At 35.0% G+C, this 15905-nt stretch overlaps 1 protein-coding gene across 1 annotated transcript in view; it reads right to left on the bottom strand.

Moving 5' to 3' along the window:
• Window positions 1–654: 654 nt before the first annotated feature.
• ANTXR2 (ANTXR cell adhesion molecule 2) overlaps window positions 655–15905 on the bottom strand; it is a 144476-nt gene continuing 129225 nt past the window's right edge. Inside the window, exon 17 of the mRNA XM_088021140.1 lies at window positions 655–2537. Coding sequence (XP_087877266.1) covers window positions 2499–2537 — 39 coding nt within the window. The 3' untranslated portion in view covers window positions 655–2498. The remainder of the gene's footprint in view (window positions 2538–15905) is intronic.

Genomic DNA, 15905 nt, shown 5'->3' with positions numbered 1-15905 from the left:
CTTTCAAAGCAAATTCTTCTATGTGCTAGATGATAAAATGAGAGAAAACAGCATAGATCTGGTTCATATCTTTAAGTGTAACGAGATTCCATCTGTCTTCGAACTTTATGAATGGTACTTTTTAAGTCTACATATAGACCATTGCCTCTCTCTCTTCACTGAGAGCTCTTCATAGTGGCATTAGAACTGGAAACCCATTTAAATTACAATCTACAGAAACCTATTTTGTCCTTTAAGGACAGAGGTCTACTCACATTGCTCATGTGGCAAAATCTAAATGCCATACAAATGCCATACAATAGTAGATAAATTCCAGGTGACTACCAAAGAAACAGCCTTAGCTTCTGTAGAAGCTCTTAAATACCATTTATGGGTGTGCACAGATCAGAAATGAAGTGCCAATTTAAGAAAACAGCAATACATGCTGTCTCAGATGCAAATGTAGAACAAAGGTCTATGAGAACTCATTGGGTGTATATCAGTCTTCCAAGTTGCACTTACACACATGGATAATTAATGCCAATATTATCATTTGTGACCATAAGTGACATCTTGGAACGAATATAATTCTGTCCTGAAACTAACCAGGACAATTATATATTTAGCCAAACCAAGCTTGAGTTTATGTGGGCTTAAATAAAATGGTAGCAGAGGCACAGGTAAAATTTTATTTATGAATATGTAGACACATGACTTTGGATCCAGCCAGCCAGTGACATAAATAAACTTGAGCAAATGATTCAAGCTAGAGGATATGCATGTATATATATATTTGTGTGAGTAAGGCTTCTTGGAGCCGTGCCACAAATCTAGACACCAACCAACAGAATCGCTCCCGTCCTCTGAAATTTCCATTAAGAGCACAATGGGGGTAATTATACCGGGATGATCCAAATCGCTCTTTCCATCTTGTGCACTCACATGCCCACCAAACATTAAATGTTCGCCTTCTCCTTTCCAATGTGATGGTTGTTGAACTTATTTTTAGTGTCATTTGATAAGACTTTGTGCTCACAGAGAGACATCCCACTGACCCAGCCACTGGTCATTGTCTATACCAGTTCACATCAAAGCAGGCGCGCTTTGTCAGGTTTCGAGTCGAATATCCATTTCGCATCTGAAGTACAGTATCGAAAGTGACTAGATCATTTGAGCTTTTTTCTTCAGCTGCTGCCTTCTTCCTCCCCCACAGTGTTTCCGCTCACGCTAACATAATTTGGCATCGTCGACGTGACACGATGGTGGTTTTCCTAAAAAATTATAATACATACATTTCGATGTTTTGTGGTGGTCGAACCTCCTGAAAATTTAATTTATAAACTGATGAGAGGAGGTCTTTTTTTCTCTACTGAATCATAACCAAGGTAGAGTGCCTCTCAAAATCCAAGTAATGCGCATACAGTAATAGGTCATTCAATGTCAAAAGGCATAAAAAAGATGAGCAAAATCTTCACAGGCTGCTGCTTGCTGTTGCCTTTAATTATATTAATTAAACTTTGAAATTTTCATGCAAAGAGAGTTGCTGGCTTGTGACGCTGAAGAGCCCTTGGAGACTTGGAGGAAGGAAAAACCCTGAGCGGAAGCTTTGTGGTTACCGCTTCCTTTAAATTAAAAGCAAAACAAACTCCCGTTATGTTTACAGATATTAATGCTTTATGCACTACTAAACCCTAAACATAGAGAGTGGGGTAAATCGACCACTCCCAGGGACGAGTTCTCAAAGCACAAGTCCCTCAAACTCCACTCAAGATCTCTGGTTAGAGGCTGTCTTCCTGTGGAATAACGCTCTATTAATTTTCTTCTTTTCCTGAGTGCATAATGAAAGAAAGGTGTCTTCAAAAACTAAAGGGCAAAATCTTGCTTGCTACCAATACCTTGAGGCATCCTGTCTACATTTTGTCATGCGTGTGCACTTTCAGTGTTAGAATGACAAGATTTTCCAGTCAGAAGCTTCCCGTAAGGCACACTGTGATAGGGGACTTGGGAGGATTTTGTGATCTGACATAGCTATAAGGCAAGGGACTCCTGTCTTTGCTTGGCCTGGTGGGAAATTTCATACTCGCCTGTGGCGGACCATCTTGTGATGTAAAAACGCAAGTGCCATGTTTCCATGTAAAGCACTCCTCTCTCCATTACAGATCCGTCACGGCCAGTTGTACTGTGGTCCCTGTTTCGATATCATCTTCATGCTGTTGTTTTTGCTTTTCCTCCTCTCCACATTCCAACAAACTTTCTTGTATAAACCATAGCATGTAGATTAACACAAGTCTTTATTTTCAATGTCATGAATCATGAGTTACCACTGGGTTTCATCAACTCTCATGTAGATGGCAGAACAAGTATTTAAAAATGTCTGGTGCAAGCAAAGCAGAAGGCAGAGAGGAAGAAAGCTGTTCTTCCAAAAACTTCTGAAATGCACTTATTTTTTTTTTCATTTGGTTGGAAATCAGCAGTGCGAAGATGTATCTTCATACCTTCTTGGTCTTCCTGCTTTCCGTTTACTGAGATGGAACTCGGGAGAAGTTTATGCACCGGCCCTAGAAAAGAAAAAGAAATCATTATTGAAATATTAAAGCAATTACAAAAAAGCATAAAGATACCTAGTTTTTCTACCATGATATAGTAAATGATTACGCAAGAAGAGGTCAATGTTAAGATGAACCACGAAGTCATGTTTTTCCCCTTGGGTCAAAGCATGGTGATTCATTCAGATCTTTTCCACAGCAAAGTTCATCTATACAATGGGATGGTAAAATAAGAGTGGAAAAAACTCTATGTAAAATAGAACTATGTTATTGCTATTTAAAGTGCAGCATTACTATCTTAGCAATAAAAATATCGAAGCCAAACCCTATGTTTCCTTCTATAATGGATTTAAATGAAAGTATTCCTTTATGCAATCTGGTGCTTTTAAAACTGATATAAAACTGGTGCTTCTAAAATGTATACATGAGGAATGCACTTGAGAAGTAGTAAGAGGCTGAGGATCAGGAGTCAGGGAGAGAAGGAAGAGATGTCATCTCTTTGTGATTGCATTTTATAACTGGCTTTTGCAAAAGACTTAGAAAATTTGGCCTCTGTGGTTGACCATCTCTCTGTGCACAACTACACACCATCATTATGTGGCCTCTCCAAATGGTGACTATTCATTTGCATTCCACATTTTTAAAGAGACTTTGTCATTCCAACTCCTTCAGCACTTCAAGAAAGGTTACAAGGACACGTTGTTTCATATGTCATTGTAAATAATCCAAGAATTATTTGAAAACAAAGTTTTCAATTATTGATAAAGGATCTCCTCTTTCCCTCTCCTTGGTATGACCCTGCTGATACCCGGTACTGCATAAATCACATCCAGATTTCTCAACAGGCCAAAAGTTAGCATACTGCTTTCCAATTTAGGGAAAGGATTATCATCTTATTGAGATTTTCCTATTTGTCCTAATATCTGCTCTCTAATTTCAGATTTTAGAACTTCTCTTTATCTCTCTCTGAACGTGAACAATAAGTTTGTTTTAAATATCCAATACATGGGAATATTAAAAGAAACAACAAATATTGTTGGAGAAGAAAGCCTGGAACATCAAAAAGGGTTTTGGTGCATTTTCCTGTCAAAAATGTCTGCTCTATAAATTTGGATATTTCAGAAATTAATGAAGAGAAAAGCAAACTAGTTTCCATTAACTTTTGCCTAAAAGGCAGAGACATTCACCAAATTATACATCCTCTAAATAATTTGGAGGCAACATTATTACAATTATCAATTTTATTACTTTGTACCTGATGTCTACAAATAATATCTGTGCAAAAGGGAGTGTGAGAAAAGCATAGAGAAGGCCACCTGAGAATGAGGTCAAAATCCTTGGTAATGCAATGGTCATAGGTCAGGCACTCAGACTATATTTTTGTACTGTCTAGAACCTTCAAACAAGATCTTTAGAATGAATACTAAGTGAAAAAATGCTCTTCTCCAGATTAGCTAAGTATGACACCAAAAACCATGGAAACATTAAAAATGTTATTTTCATTACATATCCCTTCTCTCAACATTTTTTTTCAGGGGAGACAGGTAGGAAAAATGACATAATTAATAAATATTTGAGCAAAGCAATAAAACGGTGCTTCTAAGCCACAATAGTGTAACTATATATGCAATAAGAAATAGATCTGAACTATGCCTACGAAAACAGTGATGAACATTAAAAATATCTTCTGGAGTCTTTCGAGAATCCAACAAATACATGAATAATTATATTATGGCAGCAAAGATATGAATTAATGACATCCTTTTCTTGTGTATTTATGGACCAAAAAAGTAAAAGTTTTCTCTCTTCTGCATGATTTTGAAAAGAAGTTATCATGAATCTCTACTTTTACTTGAGTGCGATCACTAATTAACTAGATGTAGATATAGGGCTCCTTCTCTGACCACTTTTGTTCTACACACCAGATTAATCTTAGTGACTTGGATTCACCTACTTTAAGCAATTGGATAGTTTTAAAAAATGAGATTCATAGTTCACTTAAATTCTTAAAATCACTTCAATGCCTAAATTATGCCAGACATAATTATTTTTCATTTCATTTGATATGGTTTAATTATAGACATAGAAACTCAAATGAAGAAAACCCTATTGATTTTGACTCTGAGGTCCTCACCTCCACTCTTCCAAACTTTGGGATTAAGTACTGATCATCAGCTGTCAAACATCTACTGATGCAAGTACTAAAAACACCTGTTAAATGCACATACACTCCTGTGTTTTAACACACACCCATTAACAAAATAAATAAATAAATAAATAAATAAATACTTTTTCCCCTCCTAATCAAGGACTTGGTGTTTTCCACTTTTTGTCAAGTGCTGATAATGTGGAGGTGTATTTTTATTTTATAGAAATCTAAAATATGGTAACTTGGAGGAGTTATGTTCAAGAGTTACTTTCTCTGTTAAGCATTACCCTGTTCTCCCAGTCATGGGGCTCTTTCCCTCAAAGTTCCCATAGCATCTCCACTACAGCCAAACCACATTATGCCATAATTGTCTGCTTGAATATCTAAAAAGACAGCTAAGAGTGATTAAGTCTAAGGGTTCCAAAGCCCTAGTTATGGATTGCAGCTCTGCCACTTGTTAACTGTGTGACGATAGGCAACTCATTTACTGCTGTGTGTCTCAGTTTCCTCATCAGGAATAAAAATTCGATCTATTCTTAGGACTGCTATAAAGATTGAATCTATTAATATGCAGAGAGCACTTTGTACACTACCTGGCACTTAGTAAACTCTCAATAAAAAATAGGTACTTATTATCCATACCCCCTCTATGTCATTGCAGTGCCTAACATAGAGCACACTCATAATAAATACTTAGAAACAAATGAAGAGATGGATGATAAACATATAAATGAATGAAGAAATAATGACTAGACCTCAAAAACAGGAAGACAGAATAAGTATAAATTTGAAAGCAAAAAAGGATTACAAAGGAGAAAAATACAGCCGTGGAAAAGGAGAGAAGAAAATATAGAGAAACTGGAAGAGAGTAGCCCTAAAGAGGAAAAGATAAAAATTGAATAATTAAGAAAAAAAGAAACTAGTGGCCAGAAGGGAATTTTTATTCAGTATTCCATCAGGGATCTTATTCCCAGAGGAATCTGTCAACTACTCATTCTTGAGGTCACTCCCAACAACCAACTGTGCCCAAGTGTTTCAGCATTCCATGTTCCCATAGATCAATTTGTTTACTTGTCTCTGAGTTGTATTTATTTAACATCCTGGGTGAGCCCATCTGAATGCAATTCTACTCGAGTGTATGGGTATGACACAAGCCAATGATCAAAATATCTTATAATCCACAGTTAGCATTTTCATTCTTATGATATACAACTCAGGGAGTTTCCATGAAATGCCTGGTCAAGCACTTGTTCAGGTCACAAACAACCTGATTTTTTAAAATGTGTGTGTGTGTGTGTGTGTGTGCGTATGCATACGCATGCACACACAGCCTATCTCAAGTGCTAGGCAGACTGGGATTGATTTAAATAAGAATATAGGGAAGCTCTTCTATTTTCATACCACATCAATCTTTCTAACCATATCCCTGGTATCTAGAACATATATTTCTCCATTCAATCAATAATGTAGAGTATTTATACCTCAGCCACTAATCGTGATAACTTTGGAATTCTTTCTCTCCAGATCAGTTGGCAAAACTATCTTCAAGAGGGAAGTTCTAAGTGAAATACTAGCCATCTCTCTAGGTCAGGTTTTTTTCATACTGAAGTCCACGAAGACCCGTGGGTTCTACAAAGGTGCCTCAGGGGTTACTATGGCTGGCATGATGCACAGGGAGGGAATGAGCAGGCACAATGCAAGCCTCTCAATCCTCATTTGGCTCAAATAACTCCACCCTCACCTAACTTTAAAACTGTAATTCACTATAAGATTTTGTTTATGTTTGTATTAAAAATGTATTTTAATAACTATTATTCAAGATTTTCATGCCTATGTTCACCAGTAAACAATTTACATACCTGGACTTGGTTTCTTTACTTTTCTTTAGAAAGGCCTTGTTAGATCTAGATCTATGACACCATTCCTTCAACTTTTGGTCACATGAAAAGCCCAAATGACTTGTGGTCATATAAAGAGAATTTTATATTTTGGAAAATTGCTACTGAGGACACAGATATTAAGGGATCAATTATTGAAATTTAGAGCTAGCTAGAAAAAAGCTTATCACTTCTGGTAAGTTTATGTGCTTCCTTTATATTATATAATGGCAACCATGATTCAGCCTTTCTCTTTGTGAGTTGGCTTCCAAAAAGCTCAGGCACATGATGTTCTAGAAGTTATTACCACCCTTAATGTTCACTTTCTGGTATCTTGACTTATATCTTGACTTCTGCCCATAATTCTTTATTTTTATTCTGAAGTTTTATGGTAGGTTTTTTTCTCAAGACTTCTTTAGAAGCAGACAAGCTATAAGTAAATGCAAACTAATACATATTTCTTTCTTAAATCTCAACTTTCTTATTCATGAAGACTCCATATTGAGCTAAACCTTCAAAACCCTCCAACAAATGAATTACCTCAAATTCTATCTTATATGAAAAGATAATATCATGTCTACTTCCCTTTTTGTTGCCTTTTCTTATTCTGGTGGGACTTAATGAAGTACTCTGCAGATAGCTGATGTCAAATGATGATTAATTTGAACTTAATCCGAGTTAACTTAGATAATTAATATGAACTTGAAGTTTATACATGCAAGCATATTAAAAATATTCTTCACAAAATCCCAAAAGTTCTTCTATAAGAATAAATACCCTAGGTCAAATGATTGAAAGCTTCACTTTGTTTTCTTTGGCTTCTAAAAAAAATAAGCATAATATGATTCATTCTTTATAAACTTGAAATGTATTAACGTATCAATTCATCTCTTAGAGTAGAGCTCTGTGCAGAAGCTTTACTCCATTACCCACTTTCCCTCAGCCTAAGAAGGAACAAAATGTATTAAGGATAAATCACAAATAAAACTTTGGTCATAACAAAGTCTAAATTCACAATTAGAATCTGTCAGCTTTAACTTCACTTAAGTGATTTTTCAGGCATTTAACAAGTAGCTAAGAAGTTCATTGACATTTCTCCAGAAATCCTTGTTGGCAATACCTTCTCTTGGGTCTCATCATACATAGAAGTAGGAAATTGATACCCAAAATAAAATTGTCTAGTGCTGTTACTGCTCTAACAAGAGATGAAAACAAGGTAACAGTAGAAACTGACATATTTGCTGTTGGTTAAGTATGTAGACCCCAACTCTGTTACAATCTTTGAAAACTGATTTCACCCATTCATTTTCACTGTAGCCAGTAATAGTAGTGTTAGCCAGAGCAAGTGCCTCGTTTCCCATTTCTTGAGCATTAAAATTCTGTGGGTATTAACGCTTGTGAACTCCTTTACTAGCTATCTGCACAGGATATATTTCACTGCTATAACTGTTATAGTGTTATGCTCATCTCATAAATATCCACTGACAAGCTGAAGCATACAACTGCACTTTAGTTTAGACTTTTCAAACACAGATAGCTGATTTATTTATATATCCACTTCTAAAAAGAATTTACTAAACCTTCATGCTCTGTGCAACTGTAAACAGTGATTCAAATTTAAAATTGTATAGAAAGCACAGATACATATAGAAATAGACATAAAACAATTCAAGAGGTCCAGGAAATCATAATTATCAGGAAAGAATGCCGAGTTGAGGACACAACAGGTTCTTTGGGTGGAGATTTTCTGCAGCAACTGAAGGTACAAGACTGAAGAGAGGGCACATACTATCATCTTTCTCTCTTTCTCATATATATGTGATAGAGATCTATCTATATATGAGCTATATATATAGAGAGAGCAATTTATATATAAACACATACAATTATATATATACATATAGAATATATATAGAACATATATAGAATATGAGATAATCTGTATATCCTCTGCTCAAAATAAAAGTGCAAGATTTTGCGTTGAAATATAAATTCCACATACTCTTGCAATGGAAGCTCAACCTATAAATGCCCCATATTACGGCAGAGACCACACACCATATGGATATTCAGTAGATGTCATGAAGTCAAGTGCTGAGTTTGCTTGACAAATTTACTTTCAAATGGTTTTCTCCCCTTTTCATTCTATTATGGCACCTGCAAAATTTTAGTGACTCTACATATACTGTTAACATTTACTTTGTAAATATTCAGGTTGGTCTCCCAGTTTTTCTTGAGATTCAGGCGTATAGTTGAAGTTAATAAAATATCTAATCCATATCTCATAATAAGATATGAAATTGACCCTTCAAAGTTATTGCTTGTATATATATATATACATACAATTTTGACAGTTTTCCAAAAACATTGTTGGCAATACCTTCTTGGGCCTCATGATACATTTTAATGGGAAGTAGATACCCAAAAAAATTATATATGTAAAATCAGAATTCTATATATTCTTTTAGTTGGGTACCTCATAAGTAATGTAGGAATAATTTTCCACTTTCTAATCTCAATTAGAGTACTAATTGTATCTTAGGTCTTAAACCAACAGTAAAAAAAAAAAAAAAAACTCAAAAATATAACTTCAAGCTACAGAAAAACAGTATATAAATTCTGTACATGCACAGTGTAACATTATGGGTATGTAACAAAAGACTGAAAATGATCCAAATAGCCATCAGTAATAGACAAGATGAATAAACTATAAGATACAGATAGATAATTGAATATTATAAATCATATACAGCCGTTAAAAAGAATGAGGGAGATCTCTATATACTATTGTGGAATAATGGCCAGGATTTATTAATGGAAAAAAAATCATGCTGCATATAGTATATATATTATGCTATATTTTATGTTATGAAGAAGAAAAATACACTAGAATTGATACATACTTATATTTTCAAATGGAAATAAAAGGCCAATATTTGCCTTGAAAATAAAAACAGTTACTGATAGGTGGAAGGGGGCCCCAGGGTGGAGTGGATAAGGATGTAAATGAGATCTTTTAATGGATCTTGTTATATGCTATCAAATGCAATCATAAATATTTTACATTTTCAAAAAAATATTTAATAGAAAAGAAGTCCCTATGAACTAAAATAGCCTTCACTAAGAGCAAGTAAGAATGCTGCCAAAAATTGAGGATATGGCAGGAAAGCTGAGAGAGATCCCTCCATAATATGTGAGGTTTTCCCTGAGAACACGGAAGTAGTCAATTGAAAGCTGGGAGAAAGTCAGGACGGAGGAGAAATATTTCCCTCTCCAAAGGGATCTTCCCCAAGGGAAAGGAAACAGCTCACTAAAGGTTTGGGGAATGAGAGGACTGAGAAAAATAACCCTGAGGGACCCAGGACCTTTTAAAATGATAAGGCAGCAGCCTGCTGAAACCTGGGAACAGGAGAACTGAGAAAAATCCCTCCGAGGTTAATGAGGCCTTTTGAGAGTGCAAGACATTGGCCAAAGGCCGTAGGCAGAAATCAATATGGAAGCTGGTCTTTTAAGCTATAGAAAGTGGTGGAGGTTGTGAGTGAGGGGATGGGATACTAGCAGCTGGAGAGCAAAGACAACTCCCCTGCGACCAAAAAAGCTCACAGGTGGACTATAAAGCAGAGAGGAAGAGAGAGGAAGAGAGCTCTGATGAAAAGAAATCCCTGACCCTGACCTCAAAAATTTTTAAGCCAAGAGTGAACTAAAAATAACTAAGAAGGCAACAAACTGTGATCCAGCTCAGCTACAGATTAGCAACACGACAGAGGAAGTGATATATATGTTTCTAGAGGTAAATATTATCTAGTCTATTTTTATGTACAATGACGAGCATAAAATAACAAATTGTGGTACACACCAGAAGCAGGAAATTATGGCCCATAATCAATGGAAAACACAGTCAATATGGGCAAATCTGCAGTTAATAGATACAAACCTTAAAATAACTATGATAAAGATATTAAAAAGTCTAGTGAGAAAGGTAGCATGCATAAAAATATGGTAAATTTCAGCAGAAACTATAAATAAGAATGAAATGGAAAAGTTAGAGAGGAAAATGTAATATCAGAATAATGTTTTTCTGGGTCACCTGGGTGGTGCAGTCAGTTGAGTGTGTGACTTTTGATTTTGGCTCACGTCATGATCTCAGGGTCGTGAGATCAAGCCCCACATCAGGCTCCATGCTCAGCACAGAGTCTGCTTGAGGTTTTATAGCCCTCTCCCTCTGTCCGCTCCCCCTCACCGTGTGCACACTCTCTGTCTCTCAAATAAATCTTTTAAAAAAAAGAATAATGTTTTTGATTCATATAAAAATAGACATATAGCAGAAGAGAAGCTCACTGAACTTGAAGGTAGGGGAATAGGAATTGTTCAAATTGAAAAAAAGAAAAAAATAACTAAAGAGAATCTGAGACTAGTGGGGCTATATCTAATGGGTTAATGAATAATGGGTGTCCTAGAAGTAAAGGAGAAATAATGGAGAAGAAAGACTTGAAAAAATAATGGCTGAGAACTTCCTAGAATTGATGAAAGGCATAAACCTACAGATCACTGAAACTTAGTGACCCTCAAGCAGGATAAATACACAAAAAAACATATCAGGGAACATACAGTAAAAGGTATGAAAACCAAAGAATATCATAAAAACATTCCTCTCTGTCCCTCATCACCTTCCCCCAGACATTATATATAGAGAAAACACTCCTAAGCAGGACAGCCAACTTTCTATCAGCAACAATGGACAACACAAGACAATGAACTTCCTCTGAAATGCTATATGGGGCGGGGAAAGGGAAGTCAACCTAAATTTCCATATTCAGGGAAAATACCCTTCAAGAATGTAGGCAAATAATTTGCAACAATGTGGATGGAGCTAGAGTGTACTATGCTAAGTGAAATAAGACAGAGAAAGACAAATACCATATGACTTCACTCATGTGGAATTTAAGAAACAAAACAGATAAACATAAGGGAAGGGGGGGAAGAGAGAGCAAACCATAAGCGACTCTCAACTATAGAGAACAAACTGAGGGTTGATGGAGGGGAGGTGGGCAGGGGATGGGCTAAATGGGTGATGAGGAGGGCACTTTCTGTGATGAGGACTGGGTGTTATATATAAGTGATGAATCACTAAATTCTACACTTGAAACCAATATTACCATATACGTTAACTAACTAGAATTTTTTTAAAAAAACAAATCTAAAAAAAGAAAAAAAATGTAAGCAAAATAGAAACATTTTTAAGATAAGCAAAACCTGACATAATTTACCTGCAACAGACTTCAACAATAACAAGTGCTAAAAGTTATTGAAACGAAAAGATAAGACATTAGATGGAAGCCTACATTTGCAAGAGGAAATAAAGAGAAAAAGAGGAGTAAATATGTAAATAAACAATAAATACAAATATATAAAAGAAATAAAATTTCTTTATGACACTATTGATTACTTGAAACAAAAATATCGTATTATGGAATTCCTAACATACGTAGAATTAAAATATATGACAACAAAAGCACATAGAGTTAGAGAAGGAAATGGGGATTAGGCCCCTGTAATGTTTATATATTGTTCTTAAACTACTATATTATTTGATAGTAAATTGTGAAAAGTTCAAAAAGCATATTGTTATTTCTAGAGCAACCACAAAAAAATTGCACAAAAATATAGCTAAGAAAGAGAGGACAAGAAATGGATTACAAAAAATTACTATGTTAAACCAAAAGAGAGCAGAGAAGGAGAAACAGAATAAGGAATGGACAGAACAGGGGCACCTGGGTGGCTCAGTCATTGAGTGTCTGCCTTTGGCTCAGGTCGTGATCCCAGGGTCCTGGGACCGAGCCCCGCATCGGGCTCCCTGCTCAGCGGGAAGCCTGTTTCTCCCTCTCCCACTCCCCCTGCTTGTGTTCCCTCTCTCGCTGTGTCTCTCTCTGTCAAATAAATAAATAAATAGTCTTCAAAAAAAAATGGACAGAACAAATAGAAATGAAATATAGAGATGTAAGAACTGGAAACAAACTGAAACAAATGAATTGGATACAGAACTATACACAGAAAAAAATTATTTCAAGTGACTAAAACAGTATTTTGCCTGTAAATCAATAATAGAATATAATCCAAGGATAAATACAGCAGCAAAGAAATGTTTTGTTTCATTCATCAATCTTAATTTTACTAATACTATTTTATTATTAATTTGTAGCTATGTATATAATAGGTTAGATCAATAAGTAAGTACTTTGAAGGTATTAAGACCAACTTAAGAGAAAGGTGATACAAGTACAAATTTTAAAATATTTAGTAAAATCTCTTAATACTAAATTGGAATTGAAAATATACCATAAATTCATGATTTTTTCAAAACTATTTAATTTTCTAGCTTTATGTACTGAAATGCTTAGAAGCAATGACAGTCCACAACAATTAGCACCCCTAATATCCAAAATGTGTTCTCCAAATACCATTATCTACTAAAAACATCTAGAGTCCTTTAGAGTTGAACAGGTTATTCCTGTTTTAAAACAGAAAATGCAAAAGATGATTCTGGGACATTTTATGCCAAAATAAAATAAATTTATGAAACATTAATGTGGGCCATGTCAAAAATATATAATAATCAATATGATGGATCAGGCTTTTACCACCTGCTTTCTCTGATCTATCTGGGCATACCAAATAGTAGAACAATTGATGCAATGCATTATAAAGTGCACAGCACCACTTAGGAATAATCCATGGCAAAGAAAAATGCAAATCTGAATCAGAGTAAGGGGGTACAAAGTATCAGTATATATGAGTGTGTGTTGGGAACCAGGGCTGGAGGAGTTCTAATTATATAAAAAGTGTTCAAGGTAGCTCTTGAGCAGAGATTCAAAGGAAGTCAATGAAACTGGGACTACCTGGGGAAGAATAATCCTGTTAGAGAAACCAAGGGCAAAGACCCTGGGATGAAAGCATCTTTGGCATATCTATAGGAAAGTAACTGAGTGTGGCAGAAACAGATTGAGCAATGGAGAAAGTGGATGATGAAGTCAGAGAGGAAGCAGAGACTCTATCATGCAAAGCCCTGTAGGGGTAACTGCTACAAATCCTCCTTTTAAAAAGCAGTTACTGGAGCACCTGGGTGGCTCTGTCGGTTAAGCATCAGCCTTCGGCTCAGGTCATGATCCCAGGGCCCAGGGACTGAGTCCCACTTCGGGCTCCCTGCTCAGCAGGGAGTCTGCTTCTCCCTTTACCCCTCCCCCCCTGCTCATGATTTCCCTCTCCCTCTCTCTCAAATAAATAAATAAAATCTTTAAAAAAATAAAAAAACAAAAAGCAAAGTTACTAATTATACAGAGTTAACATCTGGATCCTCTCATCTCTTTTACAGTAGATTGAGTTAAACTGTTAAATGAGTTACTTTTCAAACTTAAGACTCACATGTGCCAAAATATTCTCCTTCCCTTCTTCCTTCTCTCCCTCCTTCTCTTACACACACACACACACACACACAAACACACACTCAACAGACAATATCAAAATAAAGAACTCAAATTCCCATCATTATATCAAATAATGGCTAATTGCAAACTCAATCCATATTTGAATTATGCATTTAGGAAAATGTTTAAAAAAGTCCAAATGGAAGCCATATTACATCACTACTGTTTAATTAGGTGAGAAATAGAATAAATTAATTTATTCAGTGTGGAAGAATGCTGCATGAAAATACTAATTTTCATTAGAGTATTTCTAGACTTAAAATTTTATGTTAATATCAGAGCAAAACTTTTACAAGCAATTCATGTAATTTTTCCTAGGAAATTAGGCATTGAGAAAATTCATTTGTCTTATCAAACTGCTTTTGGCACATTTAAGAGAAATCCTGAATACTTACATATACATCATTAGCACTGAAAAATATCCATTGAGAGATTTTCCTAATGTATATGACCCTAGAGATGCAGTGATGTATCTCTAGCAAAGTTTCTAAGAATTAAATCCTCACTTTTGTGACCCTGAAACAGATTTATGTTGTCTCACTCAAAAAATAATAATAAAAATATGTTGATGATTTCAACCTGCATTTGAATCACACAGATTTGTTTTAGCTCTCTTAAAAGAATTAAGAAAATTCACAGTTCTTTGGTTAATTTGTCAGCTAAATTCCCAGCTAATTTGAAACTAAGGATTTTTCAAAGAAAACTTTAAGTTTTTAAATTGATAGTGTATGGATAATATCAATTAAAGATACTTTATAGAAATGTACAGCTTTCAAATCTTCATTGTAAAGGACAATTATAGATTACTTTCTAGAAGATTATAAATAAAAAATTTTTATGAAAAAATCCACCTATCAGCTTAGCTGGAAAATTAGTTACTGGATATTGTTTTCTTTCAGCATGGCAAGTATTTAGTGAATTCATTCCACGCATTCAGTCCTAATAGAAGACATATGTATGTGTTCAATTTTTGAGCAACAAATTTATGCTTTACTTTTTATCACATGTTGGAAAAACAATTTTAAACAGCTGAAGTCATTTTTATATCTAATGAGAAGACATCCCGAATCCCCAAAGTCAGGATTTAATTTTGCTTATTTATTAGAGACTACTATTTAGAAATGAAATGATATATGCTTTTCTATAATAAGTAATGTGGATTAAAATTCTTCACATTATACTTCTACATCCAGACTGCTAGCACAGCAGCCAAATGACTACATTTATTACTAAATTTATACCATAGAGAACAAAACTTCAAGCAGCACCTTAAATTGTATATACTAAATTGTATATACTAAAATTAGGCTGATAACAGCATGAAGTCTATCCCAGCTTTTATGTGCAGACAGTTTTCAAATATAGCCAAAGGGATTTATACTGTAAAGATAGATAACACTGTGACCCAGATGTCACTTCACTGATGGGTGAGATGGCATTAATAGGAATCCCTTGCTCACAGTTTGAAAAGAAACTAAACATGCATTAATTTTGCCCCTTAATCAATACAGGCATTCCTTGTCTAAATAACATATCGACTAACAAGACTGGTTCTTAAAATAATTGTGGAAATACTAAACCATCTCTAGAGATAAATTACTCCAACATAATTTCCCCAAAAAGAAAGAATAAACTTTCAAAGTTTAAACACTTACACACATAAAAGCATTCAGATGCATCAAGTAAGTAAATAAACATGATTTGATGTGATACTGTTTCCAACTACTAATAACTTACTCGTGTGTAATAAGGTTCTTCTACATACAAAGAACGGTTTGCTTCTTGGTCCACAGAACTCAAAAAAGCTGAAGATATGTACACTGAAGAGCCAAATAACAAAAAGTGATTGATTTTGATTATTTAATCTCCGTAT

This window comes from Eumetopias jubatus, unplaced genomic scaffold, assembly GCF_037043125.1.
Source record: "Eumetopias jubatus isolate StellerSeaLion01/CBP00866 unplaced genomic scaffold, mEumJub1_p1.0 scaffold_2, whole genome shotgun sequence".
Classification (NCBI taxonomy): Eukaryota; Metazoa; Chordata; class Mammalia; order Carnivora; family Otariidae; genus Eumetopias; species Eumetopias jubatus.
The sequence above is the reverse complement of the archived record's forward strand: the minus strand, read 5'-3'. Positions and strand labels throughout refer to the sequence as shown.